This window comes from Mus musculus, chromosome 15, assembly GCF_000001635.26.
Source record: "Mus musculus strain C57BL/6J chromosome 15, GRCm38.p6 C57BL/6J".
NCBI lineage: Eukaryota > Metazoa > Chordata > Mammalia > Rodentia > Muridae > Mus > Mus musculus.
The window spans coordinates 83,226,281-83,251,729 of record NC_000081.6 but is presented as its reverse complement, the minus strand read 5'-3'; the positions used below and the strand labels follow the sequence as shown (position 1 = coordinate 83,251,729).

At 48.6% G+C, this 25,449-nt stretch overlaps 1 protein-coding gene across 3 annotated transcripts; it reads left to right on the top strand.

Annotated features, from left to right (window-relative positions):
- A4galt (alpha 1,4-galactosyltransferase) lies at positions 1 to 25,008 on the top strand. 3 transcript variants are annotated; one of them, NM_001004150.4, is made up of 3 exons: positions 1 to 30; positions 21,073 to 21,216; positions 23,136 to 25,008. In NM_001004150.4, the coding sequence occupies exon 3, from the start codon at positions 23,183 to 23,185 to the stop codon at positions 24,227 to 24,229; it is 1,047 nt and encodes a 348-aa protein (NP_001004150.2). In that variant the 5' UTR covers positions 1 to 30; positions 21,073 to 21,216; positions 23,136 to 23,182; the 3' UTR covers positions 24,230 to 25,008. The 3 variants fall into 3 exon arrangements, with proteins under 3 accessions (NP_001004150.2, NP_001164425.2, NP_001357576.1); NM_001170954.2 differs by having other exon boundaries at positions 1 to 113; NM_001370647.1 differs by lacking the exon at positions 21,073 to 21,216 and having other exon boundaries at positions 1 to 113.
- Positions 25,009 to 25,449: the final 441 nt, after the last annotated feature.

Below are 25,449 nucleotides of genomic sequence, written 5' to 3'. Positions count from 1 at the left end.
AGTAGCCGCCCGCCGACGCGGGAGCCGGAGGTACCTGGATCTCAGGGACAGGGCAGCGGGCAGGGGGATCTCGTTGGGATCCGGGGCGCCCCTGTTCTAGGCTGGAAAGGGAGGTGAGCTGCAAGACATCAGGGACCCGGGTCCCCGCCTGGCCACCTGTTCTACAGGCGACAATGGTGCGGGCACCAGTTCCGCGCCGTGGTCCCTCAGCTGCCGCCCGCACCGGTCTGCGCCCCGAAGTTGAGCGCGGCGCGGCGCGAGCTAGTCTGGGGCCGGCTAGGATCCCGCAATTCCTTCCCGCAGCCCAGGAGGCCCTCGGAGGGCGAGGTTCACGGGGGAGGGGGACGACTGGGAATCCGAAGTCCAGATCCCAAAGCGCTGCTCGGCGACGTTGGGCGTGCTCTGGGAGGTCGCGGCGGGGCGCATCCCGGAGAGGAATGGAATGCCGCGCGCTGCAGGGAGGGCTTCGGGTTGGGAGTTGGCTCTGGGCTTTCTGGATGCTCCGGCTTCGGACCTGCACCGGGAAGGGTCTTCAGGTGCAGGGGGTAGCCTGGGAAAAGCGGGGGAGCAAGGGAAGCCAGCATGGAGTCGCGAGACCCAGGGCTCGGTCCCGGATCAGCACGCTCGCGCTTCTCCCCTTCTTCCGATGAGAACAGTTGAGGTATGGGACTGGAAGCCGAATAGGGTTGGAAGAGGCTGCGCCTGGGAGATTTACCCTATCCACTCCTTTTCACTGTTAGGGCGAGCCCCCTTGCCTCAATGTCTTCGTATGTCATCTGGGGCTAGAAGTTCTTTTCATCTCCTTGGCAGAGTCCACTGAGTCTCTAGCCCGCTGGAGATTAAAAGTATCCTTTCCATCTCTACTCTGTCACATCCATAGCAATCCAGCTGCTGCAACCCCAGCCGGTTCCGAAGTGACACCCTCCGGCTCCCCGTCACCCCACTCCACCCCCTCTTTGACCTTTCTCCTCCCTAAGAATGGGGACTCCAATAAAGCAGAGCTGCCCTCCACTCGCACTCCCCTAGTCTCTGGCATTCAGCAGCAGAAATCTTTCCCATAAAGGAAAGTCCTCAAACGAAAGACCAAAAAATTCACAGGAACTCAGCCTCCCGGTTTTATTTGTTTGTTTGTTTTGTTTTGAAAACGCTTCTTCAATGCCTCAAGGGCTGGTCCCTGCCTGGACAGCTCAAGGGTCGCTGCGACCTATTAAACAATTCTGTAGAGTTTGCTTTGTTTCTTTGAAACAATTAAGGCTCTGCAGCTGTCTATATTGACAAGGATTAGTCCCAGAGAAAGGTTGTTCACTCATGGGAGAAGTGATGAATATCCCAGGGTGTGGGCAGGGTTGCTTGAATCTCTAGAGGCGACTGTGACCCACCATATCACCCCAAAACAGCCTGGTCTTAGAGGTGGAGGTGGAAGGCGAGGAGCAGTCCAGACCTTCAATGACCTCAAGTAACAGCTTTACTACTGAGCCGCCTCAACTGCCCTGGTTTTTGTTGTATAATGAAAGCATTTGGTTCTTTTAGATACTGTTACCCTTTGTTTTGAGACAGGGTCTCACTGTGTAGCTCTCACTGCCCTGGAATACTGTATACACCAGGCTGGTCTCCAACTCAGAGATCTGCCTGCCTCTGCCTCCAGGGTGCTGGAATTTTTTTTTTTTTTTTTTTTTGGTTTTTCGAGACAGGGTTTCTCTGTATAGCCCTGGCTGTCCTGGAACTCACTCTGGAGACCAGGCTGGCCTCGAACTCAGAAATCCGCCTGCCTCTGCCTCCCAAGTGCTGGGATTAGAGGCATGTGCCACCACGCCCAGCTCTCCTGGTGCTGGAATTAAAAGGCCCGTGTCACCACGCCCACCTAGATACTGTTACATCATTATAAATGCATACAGTTTTTATGAATGGTTAGATTTTCCTGAGAAAAGAATTAGACTGTTCAGTGTGTGAGCCGGTTTCACCAGCTGGCTCTGCCGAAACCCCTAGCCTGGGCAGACTTCCTCAGACCGTGTGTTAGTATCTCCATTTTCTCTAGAATCGAAACCGCTGAGTCAAACAGTGAGCAGCTAAGAGTTTGTGTGCTGTTCATCAGGTGTGAAGGCTTTGCCCCTTGGCTGCTCCTTGGCAAAGTTTGTCTCCTTTATTGTAGATTTCAGATATATGTTTGAGAAGCTGGGGTGTTTTGGGGTTTTTTGTTGTTGTTGTTTGGTTTTGAATTTATTTATTTTACTATGAATGAGCATTTTTGCCAGTCGGTATGTGCACCCCACCCATGCCTGGTGTCCATGGAGGTCAAAAAGGGTGTTTGAACTGGAATTGAAGTTGAGAATTACATGTGGTCACTGGGATTTGCCAAGTATTCTTTTTTTGTTTGTTTGTTTGTTTGTTTTTAAGATTTATTATTTATTATATGTAAGTACACTGTAGCTGTCTTCAGACACTCCAGAAGAGGGAGTCAGATCTCGTTAAGGATGGTTGTGAGCCACCATGTGGTTGCTGGGATTTGAACTCTGGACCTTCAGAAGAGCAGTCGGGTGCTCTTACCCGCTGAGCCATCTCACCAGCCCGTTTGTTTGTTTTTTTGAGACAGGGTTTCTCTGCGTAGCCCTGGCTGTCCTGGAACTCACTCTGTAGACCAGGCTGGCCTCAAACTCAGAAATCTGCCTGCCTCTGCCTCTCAAGTGCTGGGATCAAAGGCATGCGCCATCACGCCCGGCTTCTCCAAGTATTCTTAACTGCTGAGCCAGTCCCAGGAGCTGAGTTTTTATTAGTTTAAGTTGTTGTTAGTTTTTTGTTTTGTTTGTTTGGTTGGTTGGTTGGTTGTAAGAGTCTCATGTAGCACAAACTGGTTTCTAACATGCCATATTGCTTTAAGATTAGACTTAAACTTCTTCCGCCTCCAGAATGCTGGGACTACACAGACCATCATGGCCGTTTTATGGGGTCCTGGGGGTCTTAGTCCCTTCTGCTAGGGTTGGACTGGCTGTTTGAGTCTCCTCTGGAGTCCTCGCCCATGTGAGGTACCAGGTGTTAACACACTCGTGCACACACACACACACACACACACACACGCAAGATGGAGAGATACTCGCAGGTGGTTATTTCCCTTCTGAGCTTTCTGTCTGGTAAATTTAATGAAGTGGAGCCCAACCGTTCTGGTAATGGAGTGCCCCTTTCTCTTTCCCAGGGGACCTTCATTTCCATCTGGGTGGAGCCCTATCCGCAGAGCTGGTCTGGACACCCTTGAGCCTGTAGCTCTCCTCTGGGCCCCAGTTCTCCCACAAGCTCGCTCCCTCAAACAACGCAGCCTCTGAGGTCACACCTCCCGGTGTAAACTGGCGATAGGGAAGCTTGGGGAACAAAGAGCACTTAGCAAGCTGGAGAAGGGTAGATAATAAAGGGGCGGAAGACATTGTTCCAAAGCAGGTGTGCTGGCTCACACCTACAGGCAGAAGGAGTAAGATGAGTTTAACGTCAGTGTGGATTGTGGGGGTTGGGGAAGAGAGGCGGGAGGGGAGAGAGGGCGGGACAGAGATGGGGGCCCGCTCAGAAACAAGTATCCAGGTGTTAGTAGTGTTGCATTGCTCCTCCTGGAAGGTCCCTGGTGGCAGCCTCACAAGGGGCCAGACTCTAATTATTCTCAGCTATCCTTTTGAGACAAAACTCAGGATCCAACGACACTGAACCCCTTTCAGCTGGTAAATGATGTTTGAATCCCACCCAGCATTTCCATTTCCCAGCTGTGCCTTGGTTTCAACTCTTTTTAAGATTACAAATTGAGGGTCTGGAGAGATGGCTCTGCAGTTAAGAACACTGACTTTTCTTCCTAGAGGTCCTGAGTTCAGTTCCCAGCAACCACATGGTGTCTCACAACCATCTGTAATGGGATCCGATGCCCTCTTTTGGTGTGTCTGAAGACAGCGACAGTGTACTCACATAAATAATAAATACATCTTTAGCCGGGCAGTGGTGGCGCATGCCTTTAATCCCAGCACTTGGGAGGCAGAGGCAGGCAGATTTCTGAGTTCGAGGACAGCCTGGTCTACAAAGTAAGTTCCAGGACAGCCAGGGCTACACAAAGAAACCCTGTCTCGAAAAACCTAAATAAATACATCTTTAAAAAAAAAAAGTATTAAAAAAAAAAGACTACAAATTGAACTGAGTGTAGTGGCTCACACCTTTAATGCCAGCACTTGGGAGGCAGAAACAAGTTGATCAATGAGTTTGAGGCCAGCCTGGTCTACAGAGCTAGTTCTAGAAGAGCCAGGGCTACACAGACAGATCCTGCCCCCCCCCCCCCAAAAAGCCCAATTAGATTGAGGGGCAGTATCTGTAGGGTATGTTCAGGGGGCAGTTTGTTACCTAAATACAGACTGGCAGCGCAGTTAGCATTTGAAAGTCATCAAACACCCTCTCTATGCCAGACCCTAGCTATTCTGAAATATGTATTGTTTCTGGCTGTGGCCAGAACACCTAAAGTGCACCACACAGCCAAGTCCTAGCTAACTGAGTCTGGTGTCTGAAGCAATCAGAGACTCCTCCCTTCTTCTCCCCTTCCTAACTTCTCGTGACCACTCCTCTACCCACTTCTTCTGAGGTTGATGTATTTAACCTGGGGGATAACCTCACAGGATTAAGAGCAGAAAGTAAAATGATACTAGTGTGGTGCACAGCCCGGTGCCCTGGAGGGCCAACCCCTGTGAGGGTGTGGGCAGGGAGGTGGAAGGATAGGCTGTTCACTGTGTCTTTATGTAAAGCGATATTTACCTGCCTTTGGACCCAGAACTCTCCTTTCCAGGAGCTAGCCATATGGGAGTAGTTACAGATTTTCTACGAGATGTTAAGTATGGGGATCCAAAGTGGGATCCATTTGCTGTGGCGTTTCTGAAAGTCCGAAGGTGGAAACCACTTCTGGCATCAAAGTGGGGAAATCGGAGGAAGGCAGGCAGCAGCAACCTTCACTGACAGGAAGCAGTGGTGCTCTGGAGATGGGGGCTGGATACATTAACACGGGGGCTTCACTTCACAGACTCATCCTTAGCTACCCATGAGGCATTGCTCTAGAATCCCAGAACACTAAAGTAGCTTTCATGAGCTAGCGCAGTGTTTGCACGTAGCCTGCACACGTCTTCCATATACTTTTAAATTTCTTTGATGCTGACTTGAACACAAGGGCCTTGTGCATCGTCATGTCCAAAGAAACCCAGGATAAGGTTCACTCAGTACCAGTGGCTCCTCCCAGCACCTCAGCCCTCACAGGTAGCTAAGGATGAGTTTACCTTAAACCTCTCCAACCCAGGGACCAGCTTCTCATTCCTATATAAACCTGACATTTCAGCCTTGAATTCCCTTTGTTCTGTTCCTCTCTTGGTCCTCAGCTTCTCACTGGGTCCACTGATCCTCCTCCTCCCCCCCCCCCGCCCCCCAATCTCAGGGCCCCTGTTCAGTCTGGACTCTGGCCAGATGATGCCTCTAACTGCATTCTCATATCTACAATTAAAACCTTCTTGTCAACCATACCTAAGCACTCTAATGCCCTTGTTTGCATTCATGCATGCTACAAATGTACTCTGACATCGAGGCAACACACCCTTCCATGTACTTATATTTTAAAAATTATTGTTGCGTATGCGCAAATATGGTGTGTGTGTGTGTGTGGCTGGGTGTGTGTGAAGATCAGAGGACAATATAGAGTTGATTCTTCCACTGTGGGTATCAAGGGTTTAATTAACTCAGGCTGTTTTCATGGCTTTAAAAGCAAGTACTTTTTTTTTTTAAATTTTACTTATTTTATGTATATGAGTACACTGTAGCTGTACAGATGGTTGTGAGCTCGCTCCGGCTCAAAGATTATTATTATTATATGTAAGTACACTGTAGCTGTCTTCAGACACACCATAAGAGGGCGTCAGATCTCATTACAGATGGTTGTGAGCCACCATGTGGTTGCTGGGATTTGAACTCAGGACCTTAGGAAGAGCAGTCAGTGCTCTTAACCGCCAAGCCATCTCGCCAGCCCAAGAGCAAGTACTTTTACCTGATGAGCCACCTCCTTGCCTTGCTACCTAGTAGTATTAATCTGATTTTATGACTCCACACAAGCTAGAGTCATCAGAGAGGGAGCCTCAATTGAGAAAGTGCCTCCATAAGATCCAACTGTAAGGCATGTCCTTAATTAGTGGTCAATGGGAGAGGGCCCAGCCCGTGGGGGATGATGTCATCCCTGGGCTGGTGGTCCTGGGTTCTATAAGAAAACAGGCTGAGCCAGCCATTTACAACAAGCCAGTGAACAGCATATCACCCCTCCATGGGCTCTGCGTCAGCTCCTACCTCTAGGTTCCTGTCTTGACTTCCTTTAATGAACAGTAATGTGGAAGTGTAAGTCATGTAGTGTTTGGGGTTTTGCCGATCTCAACAGGTGAGAGATGTTTTCTGAGTGTGTCCGGTTTCATTTCTCCTCCATTGGAAAAAAAAAAATGTCCTTGGGAGCTAAGGATGTGGCTCGGTTGGTGAACTGCCTGTGGAGCATGCATGGAGCTCTGGGTTTAGTGAAACCTCTATGGTGGTGCACTCTAACACTCGGGAGGTGGAGGCAGGAGGATTGGAGTTCAAGCTCTTCTTCAGCTACACAGGGAGTTTGATGCCAAGGGGGCCTCTTGAGACATTGTCTCAGAAACAACAAGAGCACTATCCTTGACTGCGCATCATTATTAAAGGGTCATTTTGTGTGTGTTCAAATTGTCCCTTGCCCATGTTGGGGGTGGGCAGGCCCAGCAGAACTTCTCAGGGAGGTAGCAGTTTGGCTTGTAGGGTCCTCCTGTGTTCAAATTAACGTGTGTACACATGGTTTTCTGTTTATCTGTGCTCTGAAACTTCCTAAAGATTTGGGGGTGTAGGGGCTCGAATGAGGGAGCAGCAGTTAGGAGTACTTGTTCTTTCTTTGGTTTTGTTTTGTTTTGTTTGGTTTGGTTTTTTGGGTTTTTTTGTTTGTTTTTGTTGTTGTTGTTTGTTTGTTCTGTTCAAGACAGGGTTTCTCTGCTTAGCCCTGGCTATCCTGGAATTCTCAGTAGACCAGACTAGCCTGGAACTCAGGGTTCCTGCTGCTTCTGCCTCCCGAGTGCTGGAATTAAGGGCGTGCCCCCACAACTTGCTGGCCTTTCCTCTGAAGTGTTAAGCTGTCTTCCACCCCTCCCCCCATCCCATTCCTTCTTCCATCTTTGGTGGCAGGGTCTACTGGAACTCAGTGTGCAACCTGGCCTTGAATTCCTGATTTTTTTTTTCCCTGCCTCCACTCCCCAGTTCTACCGTTAACATATGCCATTATGCCCAGTTTGTCTCTTGGCTACAAGACAGGGTTGGTCAGATGGCTCAGTGGGTAAAGGTACTGCCCTAAGTGTGATGACCTGAGTTCAATCTCCAGGACCCACATGGTGGACAGAGAGAACTCAGGAGTTTACAGTGGCACATGTATTCCACCAGCGCGGCCACATACAAATTAAAACAAGTCAATGAATAAGGTAACTTTTAAAATTCTTTTCTTCTTAAAGATATGTGAGTTCAAATATAAAATTGGGGCCAAACTGGTTGTTGGGATTTGAACTCAGGACCTTTTGGAAAAGCAGTCAGTGCTCTTTAACCGCTGAGCCATCTCACCAGCCCGGGACTTTGCTTCTAAAAACTAAATTCTTTATCCATCCTAAGGGGACATTGCTGCTTGATAATTAGAGGCTGGAGAGATGGCTCGGTGTTTGAAAGCAATGGCTGTTCTTGCAGAAGACCTGGGTCTAGTTCCTGGCACCAACATCCATAACTACAATTCCAGGAGATCTGATGCCCTCTTCAGGCAAAAGGCATACACACGCCGGGTGTGGTGGTGCACACCTTTAATCCCAGCACTCGGGAGGCAGAGGCATTCGTATTTCTTTTTTTTTTTTTTTTTTAAGATTTATTTATTGTTATATGTAACACACTGTAGCTGTCTTCAGACACACCAGAAGAGGGCATCAGATCTCATTATGGATGGTTATGAGCCACCATGTGGTTGCTGGGATTTGAACTCAGGACCTTAGGAAGAGCAGTCAGTGCTCTTAACCGCTGAGCCATCTCTCCAGCCCGGCATTCGTATTTCTGAGTTCGAGGCCAGCCTGGTCTACAGAGTGAGTTCCAGGACAGCCAGGGCTATACAGAGAAGCCCTGTCTCAAAAAAAAAAAAAAAAAGGCATACACACACAGTGCAAGTGCATACACGCAGGCAAGCCTCTCAGACACATAAAATAAACATAAACCTGAAGAACATATCAAAGCTGTGGTCTTTAAGCCTGGTGGGACACACTAGGGAAGGAGTAGCAGGCAGCTCTCTGTGAGTTCCTGGTCAGCCAAACTAGTGAGACACTGAAAAAAACAAAAAAACAAAAAACAAAACCAATCTGGCCTGAGCCAGCAAGAGGCTAATGGATAGAAGTATCTGACATGTAAGCCTCACTGAGAACCTGAATTCAGGCCCTCAACCCATTAAAGTTGTCCTTTGACTACCACACATGAGTGTTTTGCCTGACGTTGGTATGTAAACCATGTGCATGCCTGTTCCTCAGGAGGTCGGAAGAGAGCATCTTATCTCCTGGAACTGGATTTATAGATGGTTGTGAGCCACCGTGTTAGTGCTGGGAGTTGAACCTGGGTTGGCTGCAAGAACGAGTAGATTTAACCAAACTGAGTCGCCTCTCTGGCCCATCTCTTAGGTTTGGTTTTTGTATAGGGTCTTGCTCTGTAGCCCAGCTGGCCTTGAACTCACGATATCCCAGGCTCTATCTCCAAAGTGCTGGGAATCACAGGTGCTCCTAGTCACTCCTGGCTGGCTTACATGTGGATGTAATGATAAAAGCTCTGGGCCCCTCTGAGTATCATCGTGTCTCTTCTGTGAACAGAGAGAGATGCCTTTGGTCTCTCCTTCCTCATAGCTCTGCCCCATTTTAGCTGATACCGTGAGCAGCTCTAGCAATATTTCTAAAGGTTCTGGCATCTTTCAGGGCAATCGAGGCCCACAGCACACGTGGAGATCAGGGCGGCTTTGCTCCTTCCACTGTGGGTTCTGGGAATTGATCTCAGGTCATCACAGTGCACAGCAATTGCTTCTCTCTGCTGAGCCATCTCCTTGGCCCGGTAGCCTATAGTTTTTAGGGCAAAAGCCAGGGTCCTAGCAATCCCATCAGATTCAGCAAGGCCACCTGGTGGTCAAGGTGTGGCCTGGCTGGTGGTTCACCCAGTGTGGTCAGAAATACTTGTCATTGCTCAAGTAGATCAGTGGGGCTCCATGCTGAGCACCTCTGTCCCAGGGTGTAGTGGGGTGTAATCTATTCATAGATGATTATCTTCATCTAGGTGTTAGTCTCTAGGAGGTATATGTATGTGTTGACAGGGTCTCAACCCTTCCTGCTTCAGCCTCCCGTGTGTCCAGACTTCAGACATGTGTCCCTATGACCCTGGCTACTTCCTTCCTTTGCTTTGTTGTGTAGCCCTGGCTGCCCTGGAACTGTTCTTTTTTTTTTTTTTTTTTTTAAATGCGTGTAAATGGCTCTGTCTGCATGTACACCTGTGTGCCAGAAGAGGGCATCAGATCCCTCTTATATGACAGATGGTTGTGAGCCACCATGTGGTTGCTGGGAATTGAACTCAGGACCTCTGGAAGAACAGTTAGTGCTCTTAACCACTGAGCCATCTCTCCAGCCCAGAACTGTTCTTATAGACCAGGCTGGCCTCCAACTCAGATTCACCTGCCTCTGCCTCCCAAGTGCTGGGACTAGAGTAGAGTGTCACTGGGCTTGGGTCACTTCATTTTAATTCTGAACAACTTCCCATCTGGTTTCTGGACAACAACTAGGTCTCTGGTTTTGTATCAACAGTGTCTAGTCCCCAGGATGGGAGCTGCCCCTGTTGGCCTGATCTGATCTTATGTGGGGAATAAGAGAAAGGGGATGGAGCTCGTGCCAGCAAACCCATTCTGGCCAAATTCCGTGAGGTCAAAGGTTTGAAGGGAGTAGCTCTTAGGACTGAACCTAGAGTCCATCCTCACATTTAAAGCTGTCTGTCCTGTGGGCAGTGTCATGTCTTCTAAATCCTGCTTGAGTTAATGTGTGAGCCATTTTTTCTTGTGTGTGGAATGCCAGCAGACAACAGTCACTGTGACTTGCAAAAGAAACGTAAAAAACACAACCTCAGGAATCAGAAAGAGACCTAAATAGAAACTAGTACTTGTTAGAGGTTTTGTTTTGTTTTTCTCATGAGTTTGACTGCAGATGCAGCAGTAGACAAAACTGTCCAGCCATGTCTTGTGTGCTCAGCATCTTAGATGATATTTTTGATGGACAGCATTGTGTTGTGTCAGGACCATCCAATGTTCTCAATTTTATTTTTATTGAAAGTTTTATTTCTCGTGTGTGTGTGTGTGTGTGTGTGTGTGTGTGTGTGTGTGTGTGTAGGGCTGTCCATGGTGATTGTGATCTGCCCTACATGGGTCCTGGAAACTGAAACTCGATTCCTCTGGAACTGCAGGCAAGCACTCTTCAGCCCTCTGACCCCCATTGATGTTATTTTTAGAAATGTATGTGATTTTTTTTTTGTCTTACTTTGGTTTAACTTGGTTTAACTTGTCTGGGTTGGGGAATGAAGACATAGAACTCTTAGCTCTGCCTGTGCCATGCCTACCTGGATACTGCCATGCTCCCACCTTGATGATAACGGACTGAACCTCTGAACCTGTAAGCCAGCCCCAATTAAATGTTTTTTATAAGACTTGCCTTGGTCATAGTGTCTGTTCACAGCAGTAAAACCCTAACTAAGACAGAAGTTGGTACCAGAAGTGGGGTATTGCGGTGATAGGCCTGACTATGCTTTTATTTGAAAGAATGTGGATGTTGGGACTTTGGATTTGGAAAACAGTGGAATGCTTTAAACGAGGATTAATGGATCATCCTAGTAGGAATATGGAAGACTTTGTTGCTGGGAGTAATTTGAACTGTGTTGACCTGGCCCATGAGATTTCAAAGGAGAAGAATTTCAGAATGTGGCATAAAGACTGTTTTTATGGTATTTTGGTGAAGAATGTGGCTACTTTTTGCCCTTGCCTGAAAAGTCTGCTTGAGGCTAAGGTGAAGAGACTCAGATTAATTGCACTGACAAAGGAAGTTTCAAAAAAGCTCAGCAGAGACTTTATTCTCTGGTTAAGTCTTATGAAGAGAAGTTTGAACAAGCATAGCAAGCTTAGAAAGGAAAAATATAAAATATATGGTTTGAGTATTAAAGGGGTACCAGGAAGTGAAATGGAGCAAAATCCTGTGTTCTAGGAGATAATAGATTAAAGGAGTGGGACCTTGGGGCAAGATCCTACCCAGCTAAATTTAGATCCAGGCGTGGTGGTGCACACCTTTAATCCCTGGAGACTGGCATGCTGATCTCTGCGTTCAAGGTCAATCTACAGAGCAAGAACCAGGATAGTCAAGCTTAGGTAGTGAAGGATTTGGAAAACATAAAGCCCAGTGATAATGTACTAGTACAAGGGGGTCAAGTTCTAGTTCCTGTAAGCAGCAAAACTCGGCAGCTTCAGCCATGTGGCTCTGGCTCTAGAGTTAAGAATGGAAGGAACTACTGGGACAATTGATGCTGGTTAGCTGGAGCTAAGAGGTATGCAATTATGAAAAAGAGACCAGCATCACTGAGTTGAAATCTGGGAATTGTTTTCTGGGAGCATAAAGAAGCTGTGTTCCAGAGATAGCCAAGGTTGTACCTCATGCTGCAGTTGGACTTGGTAATGTGTAAGTCACCCAGGTGGTACTGGTTTTTGAAGGCATGAAGGTGTCATGAAGACCAGCTGAGACTTGGCACTGTGAGAGGTCATGGAAGGCCACTGGAAAAGGTATAGCCTCAGCTGTAGTTGATGGCCCAGGACTGAAGGGGCCACGCAAAAGATTTGAGGCTTGGCACCATAAAGAGAGCCTATGAGAGGCTATTGGTGAAGCCTAGTTGGAGTGAAACACCCTTGTGTATTGGAGACGTCAGGACCATGGGATGATCACCAAGAACAGCAGCCATAGTGGAGTGGATCAACCTGAGCTTAGAGTGCTGCAGAGGGCAGAGCTGGAGAAGTGATGCCAGCCCTTAGGAGTAGCCCAAAAGATCAAGTGGAATCCCAGACACTGAAACAAGAAGCTGTAACATTGAAATTGCCTTGGAGAGTCAAAGAATGTTAAAGATGCCAGAGCCATGGGATATATGCTGAGGAAAGCTGCTAACAGGGAGTGGAACCAGCCCAGGAGAAAGCAGTTTGTTGCAGTCAACAAAAATGAAAAAGGAATGGAGATCTGAAGACTGCTTTGACATCAACCATGGAGATGCTGAGTTTGGAGTTTGCCCAGCTGGTTTCCTGCCTTGCTTTGGGGATTACAGTTAAGTGATTGGATGAATCTCAGAAGGATTTTAATATTGTTGAGACTGCTATAGACTATGAGTATTTTAAAAGTTGGACAAAATGCATTTTGCATTATGCTATGTTTAAGTTGGCCCTCATAGACTCGTGTTTGAACAAGTCTATGGGGCCAGGGAGTGGAGTGTCATGGTTTTTATATTCTTAGACCAGGGAGTAGCACTATTTGGGGGTGTGGCCTTGTTGGAATTGGTGTGACCTGGTTGGAGTAAGTGTGTCACTGTGGGTGTGGGTTTTAAGTTCCTCACCCTAGTTGCCTGGAAGTCAGTCTTCTACTAGCAGCCTTTGGATGAAGACTTAGAACTCTCAGCTCTGCCTGTCCCATGCCTGCCTGGATACTGCCATGCTCCCACCTTGATGATTATGGACTGAACCTCTGAACCTGTAAGCTAGTCCCAATTAAATGTTGGTTGTTTTTATAAGACTTGCCTTGGTCATAGTGTCTGTTCACAGTAAAACTCTAAGACAAAAGTTTTAAATGTGACTGCTTTAAATGTGACTTAATGGGTCATCCTAGTAGGAATATGGAAGACTTTGTTGCTGGGAGTAATTTGAACTGTGTTGACCTGGCCCATGAGATTTCAAAGGAGAAGAATTTCAGAATGTGGCATAAAGACTGTTTTTGTGGTATTTTGGTGAAGAATGTGGCTACTTTTTGCCTGAGACTAAGGTGAAGAGACTCAGATTAATTGCATTGACAAAGGAAGTTTCAAAAAAGCTCAGCAGAGACTTTGTTCTCAGGTTAAGTCTTATGAAGAGAAGTTTGAACAAGCATAGCAAGCTTAGAAAGAAAAAATATAAAATATATGGTTTGAGTATTAAAGGGGTACCAGGAAGTGAAATGGAGCAAAATCCTGTGTTCTAGGAGATAATAGATTAAAGGAGTGGGACCTTGGGGCAAGATCCTACCCAGCTAAATTTAGATCCAGGCATAGTGGTGAACACCTTTAATCCCTGGAGACTGGCATGCTGATCTCTGCGTTCAAGATCAATCTACAGAGAAAATCCAGGATAGCCAAGCTTAGGTAGGGAAGGATTTGGAAAACATAAAGCCAGTGATAATGTAATAGCACAAGGGGGTCATGTTTTAATTCCTGTAAGCAGCAAAATTCATGTGGCTCTGGCTCTAGAGTTAAGAATGGAAGGAACTAAGACACCCTTCTAGTCTACTTAGGCCACGCCTCCTCCCATCTCCCTCTTAGAAGTGAAGCTTGGGACAACCAACCACTGGGGTTTTCTGAGATCCTTGCCCCTGGGTCCCTGTGCACCCGTCCTCTTTCCCCGCTTCAGTGTTGTGGATGGTGATCACTGCTTTCGGACATGCTTACATGGATTGTAAGAGTTTGGGTTTTCTCTGTATCCTCAACTCTCTAAAGCTATAACGTGTTTAGATTCCATAGGAGAGGGGTCACAACGAAGCTATACTTTCATTCCCGTTGGGACAGAGCCTCCTCTCCTCTCCACTGCTTTTGGATAGTGGAGACTAGCAAGAATATAGAGGAAAGAAGAGCTGGGGGACGGGGGAGGAGGAGGGAAAACCTTGCCATTATATACAGTGTGGGGCGCCGTGTGTGGGGAAATAAAGGGGGTGGGAGAGATGACCTACATTCCACCAGAGCTCCAAGGCAGGCAGACGGGCGACTGCTGTGTGCTCTCCACACTGCTCATGTGGGTGTCTGGCTATGGGAAGCCACGGAACCCCAGTCTGCAGAGGGTGGAGAGGGAACAATCTGGGGTCTCAGGGCCAGAGACGACATGTTCTCAGTTCTGGACATCCCAGACATCGCTGTATGTCTCGGAAGAACTGAGAACAAAGTGAGGGCTGGGGGGCGGGGGGGGGGTGGCTCTGTCAGTCCCGGGGCTGAAGGGAGAAGGGGACAGGGTGAGAAGGTGGTTCCCATGCGGGGGTCTTTGGTCCAGCCTGGTGGCTAGAAATGCTGTGGGAGACTAGACCTGGCTCTTTAGGAGAAGGCCTATTCCATCGTTCTAGCACAGAGAGGTGGTCTGTGGTTTTAGAGCTTTATTGTACGAGAGAGAGAGAGAGAGAGAGAGAGAGAGAGAGAGAGAGAGAGAGAGAGGGGGGGGGGGTAGAGAAGTACAGGCCATCCATGGCCACGTGGAAAGAGGGGAAAAGGGAGGGAGAGAGGGCCTCTTTTATAGTGGGCTGGGCTACCTTGCAGTTGCAGAGTAACTGTGGGGAGGAGCATACCTGGCTTTTGTCAGGTTAACTGTGGGGGGTGGAGAAGCCAGAGAGGGAGGAGGGAGCCAAGCAGCCTCTTTTATAGTGGGCTGGGCTACCTTGCTGTTGCAGAGTAACTGTGGGGAGGAGCATACCTGGCTATTGTCAGGTTAACTGTGGGGGGTGGAGTCTAGCCAGAATGCCTGGAGCTTGGGACATTGTCTACATGAATGATAGTCACAGGATTATGTTGTTGAGGACTCGAGGTGTCAGGCGCCTGTGTCTGGAAACGTGGCTCACTGTTGAGTCTCTTGTAGAGTTTTCTAATGGGTCTCTGGAGTAAGCCTTGCTTGAGCAGAACACAGACTGCCTTTTGTGGTCCCACAATACAGGATAAGTGATGCCTGGGAAGATGGGAGTCTATCATCATACAGGAGGAATGGGGAAGGTTAGAAGGATCAGGATGCTAGCTTTGAGATGTTTAACAAGTACCTATAAATAAGGGTTGGAGGAGTCTGGTAGCTAGTTTAGGCTTTAATATGTTGATAGACACCACAGGTATGTCAATAGAGAGCTGTCTTAGTTTGGGTTTCTATGGCTATGAAGAGACACCAGGACCACAGCAATCCTTATAAAGGAAAACATTTCATTGGAGCTGGCTTACAGTTTCTGATGTTGAGCCGGGCATGGTGGCACACGCCTTTAATCCCAGCACTTGGGAGGCAGAGGCAGGCGAATTTCTGAGTTTGAGGTCAGCCTGGTCTACAAAATGATTTCCAGGACAGCCAGGGCTACACAGAGAAACCCTGCCTTGAAAAACCAAAAAAAAAAAAAAAGAAAGAAAGAAAGTTTTTGATGTTGGGCCGGAGTGATGGCTTAGTGGTTGGGAGCACTGACTGCTTTTCTGGAAGACCCGGGTTCAATACTCAGCACGCACATATCATCTCACAGCTGTCTGTAACTCCAAGGTCTGACTCCCTCATACAGACTTACATGTGGGCAAAACACCAATGCACATTAAAAAGGAGTAACTTTCAGGGGTTTAGTCCATTATCATTGTGAAGAAGCATGGGGCACACAGGCAGACATGGTGCTGGAAGATCTACATCTTGACTATAACCCATAGTGGGCATGCCTCCACAGTGACACACTTCCTCCATAAGGCCACACCTACTCCAACAAGACCACACCCCCTAATAGTGCCACTCTCTTGGCCAAGCATTCAAATACATAAGTCTATGGGGGTGGGGGGTGTTATACCTGTTCAAACCACCACAAGGAGCCATATGTCCCTTCTGCCAGCAAGGGAAAAAGATGCCTGTTGCTGAAGAGATTCCCAAGGGATGCTGGCTTTTATCTAACTGCCAGAAATCCTTCCGTCTTCCAGCTTGAGCTGAGTCTATAAATTCAGTTTTGGATCAAGTCAATGTCAGTGGACATGACATAATTGTTTGTTTTTTAAGTCGGGGTCTTCTATCTCAGCTTTGCAAGCAAAGATGACCTTGAAGGTCTCATCTTCCTGCCTCTGCCTCCCAACTGCTAGAATTACAGGCGTGTGCCACCATGCCTGTCTTGTGTGGTGCTGAGAATGGATGGAATCCTGAACTGTCTGTGTGCTAGGCCAGCACTCTACCACGTGAACTGCTTTTACAGCCCAGCCCCTGGGTGGGACTTTATCCATTCTTCAGGCATGTAGTATCCCTGGAAGCAAAGTGGAATGGGAACCCTCTTTCCTTTGCCCTGGGTGAGCCCCTGCCCTGGGCCTCCTACAGCTCCCTGGAGCCTGGGGGCCAATGAGATAGACTTTAAAGTACAGGCGAGGAACCCGAGGCTCAGCGAGGTGACTGGTCTTGTGGCATGTGTCCTGTACACAGCCCTCCTGGGAAGGGATATTGAAGTGGACAGGGGGACTCCGGGATACCTTAGTCTTTGTCTAAGCAGGGGAGAAGGCAATGGGAAAAGGACCTGACTGGACTGAACTGGAAGCAGCTGAAACCATAGAGTTGGAATTGTATCCTGACCAATCACTCTTGAGAACTGGGAGGATAATATTAAAAAAGAGGGCTAGTCCTGATCAATGGCATACTGCTCAACTTGGAAATCCCTAACCTTAGAGACTGCCCTAGTAGCTCTCCTTTCTCAGCCCTCCCACCTGTCACTGTAGTCTGTGAGACCTGTCTATCTGTCTGTACTTCTTTTTTAAAGAATTATTAGGGGCTGGTGAGATGGCTCAGCAGGTAAGAGCACCCGACTGCTCTTCCGAAGGTCCTGAGTTCAAATCCCAGCAACCACATGGTGGCTTACAACCATCCGTAACAAGATCTGACTCCCTCTTCTGGTGTGTCTGAAGACAGCTACAGTGTACTTACATATAATAAATAAATAAATAAATCTTTTTTTTTTTTAAAAGAATTATTTATTTTATGTATGGGTATGAGAGTGCACTGTCACTGTCTTCAGACACACCTGAAGAGGGCATCAGATTCCGTTGTGAGCCACCATGTGGTTGCTGGGAATTAAACTCAGGACCTCTGGAAGAGCAGTCAGTGCTCTTAATCGCTGAGCCATCTCTCCAGCCGGAGACCTGTCTTTCTGGCAGGGCTCTAGACACATACCATGTTCCCCAAGCCGGTAAGGCTCAGAGCCTCCACCCAAACTGGGGCTTTGTCTTCCTGGGTCCCATGTCATATGCCATCAGAACTCACCCCATCCAAGCCTGAGTTCCTCTGGTGGCCTGAAAACCCCAGCAGACTTGCCCATGGCTCACTAATGGCTCACTAATGAGGCTACCACCACCACCAGTCCCTCTTTGCAAGGATCTCCTGGGACTCCCACTGTACAGCCCCTGCTCAGCTACTCAGGCTCCATATCCCTGGTTCTCCTAGGTGTGTCCCACGAAACCCTGTTTGGTTGTTGAATAGAGTCTTATGCGTTTTTCTTGCACCTTATGAGAGGACCCCTGGTTGGGGCTGCATATCATGTCTGCAGAGGTCTGGGGAGGGAACAGGTGGGGTACCACACATAGGAAGCCTGGGTGGGGATCTTGCCTGAGTGACCACCTCTCTTCTTGTGCCTGTATCCCCATCAGATCGCCTGACTCTCCCTTGGCTCATTCTGTTGGCACTCAGCCCAGAGGTGAGATCTATGGGGTTCAATGTGGGCTGCATCTGACCATCCCCATGACACCATCTTGGCTCCCAGTCAGCCAGGGAAACAGATGGAGGTACATCCATTAAGAGTGTTGCACTTGAGTTGGAAAACAGTGCTGGACCTGGTGCCAAGTTCTGTCTCTGCCAGCCTGTATTTCTGCCCAGTCTCACTGCCTACAGTGAATCATAGAGAGTCCTGATAACAGGGAGCCGGGGTAAGGCTTAGAGCAGCACTATGACCAGTTAACACACTACCTGAAAATAGCTCCCTGCCCTAGGGAAGGAAGCCTAGGGGTACCGGGGAGGTAACAGGGACAGCCCAGGCTCTTCTGACAAGGGCTAGGACTTGGGGGTGCAGCTGCAAGGCCCACCCAGTGGGGGATGGGACCATGCTTTGAGTCTAAAGTCACATGGGTATTGAGTTGTGGCCAACTTGGCTGGGTACATAACTTCTATTCCTGGATCTTCAGCTGGGGGCCAATGATACCAAATATGGCCTGATTCTAGCACCTTCTAGTTGTGGTCAGGCACACCTTACCCCACCTCAGGCCTGGTGGTCGGTCTCCACCCTATGCCATGGTCTTAAATACTCAGGGGTACACTCTGCTGATGGCTGTCCATACATCCATCTACCTGTAGTCCTACTGGGTTCCCAGCACCCAGGGAATATAGGAGGCAGATCTCTGAGCTCCAGGACAGCCAGGGCTACACAGAGAAACCCTGTCTTTCTAAAAAAAAAAAAAATCAAAATGCTTATGACCAAAATAGCCTCATTCCCCAAAGGAGGAGGACAGAGCTGGTGACTTCCCAGGGTCTGTCTCGCTGTGGGCTCAGCCACACATACGACTCTGGTTGGGCTCCCAAGGAGCTCACTGACCTTGGTTCCAGCCTCACTGGCTCCCTGGTGCTCTTGGTCATTTAGCACCCCCCACCCTGCTCAGCCACTGATCTGCTGGCTCCCAGACTTCCTCACGTCTTGCTTCATTCACTGCCTCTCCTACCTGTCCAACAGGTTGACAACACCTATCGAGCTGGATAGGATTCCAGATGCTAAACAAGTACAACAAAATACAAATCCCTGAATGAGCTTCTCATCCCAGCAGGAAGGGAAGTTGGGAGCAAGATCCTGAGTTCGAGGCTAGCCTGAGCCACTGCCTCAAAGACAACAAAAAAACACAAGGCTGAGATATCAGCTGAGTTGGTAGAACGTTTGCCTTGCTCACGTGAAGCATTGTGGAAGGAGGATCAGAAGTTCAGGGTCATCTTTGGGCTATATAGTAAATTGGAAACTAGGAAACTAGTCTGTTCTACATGAGTTGCTCAATAAAACAACATATCTACCCTTGTTGGGTGTCTTAGGGTTTCATTGTGACCATGATGACTTTTTTTTTAAACGAATTAGTGCTCTGTCTGCACGTATACCTGCGTGCCAAAAGAGGGCATCAGACCCCATTATCGATGGTTGAGCCACCATGTGGTTGCTGGGAATTGAATTCTGAACCTTTGGAAGAGCAGCAGGCTTAACCACTGAGCCATGTCTCCAGCCTGAACATGGTATACTCTTATAAAGGAAAGCATTTAACTGGGGTTGGCTTAGAGTTTCAGAGGTTTAGTCCCTTATAGTCATGGTGGGAAGCATGATGGCACACAGACAGACATGATGCTAAAGAAGGAGCTGAGAGTTCTACATCTTGATATGCAGGCAGGCAGGGAGAGAAAGACACTGGGTGTGGCCTGAGCAGCTGACCTCTACCCCATCCCCAAGTGACACAATCCAACAAGTCCACACCTCCTAATATTGCCACTCCCTATGTGGCCAAGGGAGCCATTTTCATTCAAATTACCATATTGGGCTATTTCTAAATAATTTACCTGTACAGTAAGCACAGTGTTTTGGGATAAGTGCTAGGGAGAATAAACCAAAGTGGAAGGCAGGGGGGAGCTCTAGAGTGAAGTATTCGAGGCTTGAGAGCAAGTTAGGAGTGGAGAGTGAGCCACCCAAGCAGAGAGGGTGGCTAGTCCTGAGGCAGCATATTGAGTTCTGAGACACTGGAAAGACAGATGGCTTAGATAGATAAGGAGCCAGGGAGAGGGTGGTATGACAGAAGACACAGGTATAAGGCATATACAGGGCCGGGGGACCAGAGTGTCTTAAGGTCTGTTCAAGGCCATTTGAACTTACTATAATAGCCTAGGCTAGTCTTGATCCTCTTGTCTCATCTTTGTAGTGATGAAAACATAGTTTGGTTGGTTTGGTTTGATTTTTCAAGACACAGTTTCTCTATGTAGTCCTGGCTGTCCTGGAACTTTAAGACCTCTCTTTAAGACCAGGTTAATTTGGAACTCAGATTCACCTGCCTTGCCCTCTTAAGTGCTGAGATTAAAGTCAGATTAAAACATTTTTAAAAGATGTGCCAGCCGGGCAGTGGTGGTGCACGCCTTTAATCCCAGTACTTGGGAGGTAGAGGCAGGAGGATTTCTGAGTTCGAGGCCAGCCTGGTCTACAGAGTGAGTTCCAGGACAGCTAGGGATACACAGAAAAACCCTGTCTCTCGAAAAGCCAACAACAACAAAAAAAGTGTCTATTTATTATTTATGAGCACACTATGACTGTCTTCAGGCACATCAGAAGAGGGCACCAGATCCCATTACAGATGGTTATGAGCCACCATGAGGTTGCTGAGAATTGAACTCAGGACCTCTGAAAGGGCAGCTGGTGCTCTTAACCACTGAGCCATCCCTCCAACCCCCCCAGATTAAAACATTTTTAAGAGTCATTTCATGTATATGTATTTATCTCTCTGTGTGTATGTATGCATGTGATTGTAAACAGGGCCAGAAAGGGAGGGGGTACTGTGTGTCTTAGAGGTGGAGTTGTAGGCATTTGTAAGCCACTAGTTGTGGGATCTGAACTCCGGTCTGACACAGCCACCTTCCTTGGTACCTCCCATTGTCCCTTCCAGCCTATGGTGCCAACAAAGGTGCAGGCTCCTACTGACCAGTGCCTCCACCATCTGACTGTTCTTCCCTTCTCTTCCCGATCGATGCCCAGCCCAAGTGTCACTTCACCCAGTGAGTTCTAGTCAATTGGACTGACCCTGTTTCTAGACAGTGTTCCCACAGGGCTGAGCATAGGCAAATGTGCTCAGTTTGACAACAGGGCGGGCCTCTAAAAGCCAGAGCTGAGTGGCTTGCCCTTCTGGATGGAAGGGAGTGGTTGCTGATGGCCTCTAGCTGTCTTGGACTTTTTTGCCTTCTATCTTTTGCAGGTGGGTGTGACAGGCCTGAGCATGAGAGGACAAGCTATATACTCCGGTTGGCACAGAAGACTAGTTCCTAACCCAGTGTGCATGTCCAGGATGCCTGCAGGCTGCTAGGACCCCTCACCTCCTTGTTATGGACTGCCCAGGCTGGTCAGTAGCTCTTTATCCTGGACGGAGTTCAGTATGTTGGCTCAAACCCCATCCCTGTGAGATGATAATTCCAAGAGTCCTGGAGGGACTCAGTTCTCAGTTCCCAGTAGCATCTACCTGACTGGGTCTAGTCCTGTGACCTCTTTCCACTCAAAATTTCTGGTTTCTAATGTCCAAATAATGCGCAATTGGCCAGGTGGTAGTGGTGCATGCTTTTAATCTCAGCACTTGGGAGGCAGAAGCAGGTGGATCTCTGAGCTCAAGGTTAACCTGATCTCTGGTTTATAGAGCGAGTACCAGAACATCACATCCAGGGCTATACAGAGAAATCCTGTCTCCCAAAACAAAACAAAGCAAAACAAAACACACACACACAAACCAAGCAAACCAAAAAAGCCCACAAAACAGATGCAACTGTCCTCTGGAGTGGCCGAGGGTCTGAGGGGTGTGACTGCAGCCCAGAACATGCAGCAGGTATGGTGTTAAAGTTCAGGTCATAGGGCAGAGTTCATCCAGCAAACCAGACACACCCTTAGCTACTGTCTTCCAGGACCAGCTATTGCTCCAGAGAGCCCACCCTGCCCACTCCTCCCATGCACATCCTGTCACTGTCTGCCTGGGGACAGCTTGATGACTATAGACTGTCTATTTCCTCATCCTTAAGGCAGAGGCGAGGAGAGGCAAGGATTAACCTGGTCAGGTTGCCTGTAAGGGTTTAACAGGTTTGGATGTGTGAAATGCTAAATTTATTGAAAGAGCAAATGTAAGAAGCAGTAGAGCATGGAGGCTGAGGCGGGAGGATCACGAGTGAAAAACCAGCCAGGTCTATATAGTGAACTCCCATCCTCACCAACTTAGAAAGTCCGCCAGGTGTAGTAGCACACGCTGCCAATCCTGTAGGAGACCTGAGTTTGGTCCCTAAGACCTATGTTGGGCAGCTCACATCCACCTGTAACTCTAGCTGCAGGGGCTCCAATGCTCTCTTTTGGTCTCTGCACGCATCTACAGGTGTGCACGATACTCACCCCACCCCACCCCAATAATTAAAAATGAAATAATTTGAGTCTAAAGAGCTGGTCCAGTGGTTACAAGCACTGGCTCTCTTCCAGAAGGCTCGAGTTTGATTTCTGCAACTCACTTGACGCCACTCAAAACCTTCTGTTTCCAGTCCCAGGGGATCCAGTGCCCTCCTTTGGTCTTCAAGGGTGCTCATGCCTGTGGTACACCAATAGACACACAGGAAAAACACCCATACACCTAAAATAAATAGTATATAATAAATAAATCCTTAGTGAAAAAGAAGCGCATGGCCCAAGTATCCTTCCGTCTCTATCCCCCCGGGGTTGGGGTTCTAGGCGTGCACTGCTGTTTCTGTCTTTTCCACGGGTTCCCTGGATCCGAACCCAGGTACTCGTACTAGACATGTTACCCACTGAGACATCTCTGCCACCCTAAGCCCAGGTCTTCATGCCAAATGTGTGTGAGGCATTTAGTGGCCTGTCTTTGAGTAAGCCAAAGCCTGTTCATGGAGCGAAGGGTCAAAGGACAAGCTACCGCCCCAATACCAAGAGGAGGCAGACTAGGTCAGGCAGAGGGTGTTATGTGGCAAAGTCATTGCTTCTGACTGCCCTTTCACATGCTAGACATTGGCTGTACACTCTGAGACACATCGCTTCTGGTCCCTACGTTCACGGGTTTATGATACAAGGGGCAAAAAGGACCTTGCCCAGACCCTGCCTACGGTTCCCATGTCACAGATGAGCAGCCAGCCTGCCAGGGTACAACTCATGCCTCATGTGTCCCAGAGACCCTGGGCTTTGGAATATTATCTTTCCCTGGCGTCAGTAGGAAACGTGTTTCTTGAGGGTCACAGATGCCTACGTCTGGCCTACCTGAATGCTGGTGCTCATGTTTTACAGACAAGTCAATCTTTATGGGCATCTCCTGTTCCCATCTGGAGGAGACCATGTCCAAGCCCCCCGACTGCCTGCTGCGGATGCTCAGGGGCACCCCCAGACAGCGGGTCTTCACCTTCTTCATCATCAGCTTCAAGTTCATGTTCTTGATCTCCATCCTGATCTACTGGCACACTGTGGGTGCACCCAAGGACCAAAGAGAGTATAGCCTGCCAGTAGACTTCTCCTGCCCCCAGCTGGCCTTTCCTAGAGTCTCTGCCCCAGGCAACATCTTCTTCCTAGAGACATCGGACAGGACCAGTCCCAACTTTCTATTTATGTGTTCTGTGGAATCAGCTGCCAGGGCACACCCTGAATCCCAGGTGGTTGTGCTGATGAAAGGGCTGCCTAGGGACACCACAGCTCAGCCCCGGAACCTCGGCATCTCTCTTCTGAGCTGTTTTCCTAATGTCTGGATACGACCTCTGGACTTGCAAGAACTGTTTGAGGACACACCACTGGCAGCCTGGTACTCGGAGGCACGGCACAGATGGGAGCCCTACCAGTTGCCCGTACTGTCTGATGCTTCCAGGATCGCACTCCTCTGGAAGTTTGGTGGGATCTACCTGGACACAGACTTCATCGTCCTCAAGAACCTGCTCAACCTGACCAACACGCTGGGCATCCAATCCCGCTATGTCCTCAACGGTGCCTTCCTAGCCTTCGAGCGCAAGCATGAGTTCTTGGCACTGTGTCTACATGACTTCGTGGCCAACTACAATGGTTGGATTTGGGGTCACCAGGGCCCCCAACTGCTTACCCGAGTCTTCAAGAAGTGGTGTTCCATCCAAAGCCTGGAAAAGAGCCATGCTTGCCGTGGGGTCACTGCCCTGCCCCCCGAGGCCTTCTACCCCATCCCCTGGCAGAACTGGAAGAAATACTTTGAAGACATCAGCCCCGAGGAGCTGACCCAGCTGCTCAATGCCACCTATGCTGTTCATGTGTGGAACAAGAAAAGTCAGGGTACACACCTAGAGGCCACATCCAAGGCTCTGCTGGCCCAGCTACATGCCCGCTATTGCCCTACGACACATAGAGCCATGAAGATGTACTTGTGACAGCCCTTCAGGCTGCAGTCATATCATATCAACATTGTTACCGCCTTTCCAGGGAGACAAGATGAGCAGACAGGGAAAAAGGGGCCTTTGAGATGCTGCTGTTGACTTTAGAGGAGACCAAGCTGGCCTGGGGAACACTTGCCAGTTCTACACCTGCCCCTCTAAGCCAAAGGGAGACCGATGGAGAACACTTTGTCCGGTGTTCTAGGCTGACCAGTGATTACAGAATTACTAACATCTGGGGCCTTAATGGGCTAGATCACAAGAACACTAAAGAGCATTCTAAGGTAGCTGGAAGACAGCTGGTTAGAGGTGGGGTCAGGAGCGGAGCTCTGAAAACCTGTGTAGAAATGCTGAGGGAGAAGGACCTGGCTCTCTCAGCCTCATGAGCCCAAGGGGAGGGGCAGGGCTCCCTGGGAACACCATCTTTCCTCCCCTGGGACAGTGCTCTGAAGATCTATCACAGCCTGTTCCAGTGTTCGGGGATGTGGACTTTTTTTTTTTTTTTCCGAGACAGGGTTTCTCTGTGTAGCCCTGGCTGTCCTGGAACTCACTCTGTAGACCAGGCTGGCCTCGAACTCAGAAGCCCTCCCAGTGCTGGGATTAAAGGCGTATGCCACCACTGCCTGGCTTTTTTTTTTTTTTTAATTTTTTAATTTTTTATTTTTATTTTTATTTTGGTTTGTGGAAATTCTTTAGGTTTTAAAAAAGGAAAAAGAGTTTTAAACTCCCTCCCTGTTGTAGACACTGGGGGCTCTAATAAAAGTGACTCACCAACATGTAATGCCTCATGGTCACATCGTGCACTTGTGAACGTAGACTTCTGCACACACTGTTCCACAGATGGGAACAGGCTGGAGAGTGGCCATTTCATTGGGGTCACAAAATTCACTTGGAGAGGCTGTGCTCAGAACTGGGTGGCTGGCTGACGTGGTGTGGGAGCAGCCTGCGGTCCTACCTCACTTCTCAAGGCTCACAAATAGCCAAAGTGGAGTTTTAGCCTGCTTGGAACCCTCAATAAGCCTAGATTTATTTTAGCCTAAGTGGGGCTTCGTATAAACACCAAGGCGTGCGAATAGGTGCTAGCCACAGCCAAGCCTGGAAGGGAGGGGACCCTGGCCTCACCTTGGAAGTCTGGCCAGGCTACTGGTAACTTCTGGAAGTGTCCTGCTATGCAGTACTAGGAACAACATCTCTGTAGCCAATACTGATTCTTCTCT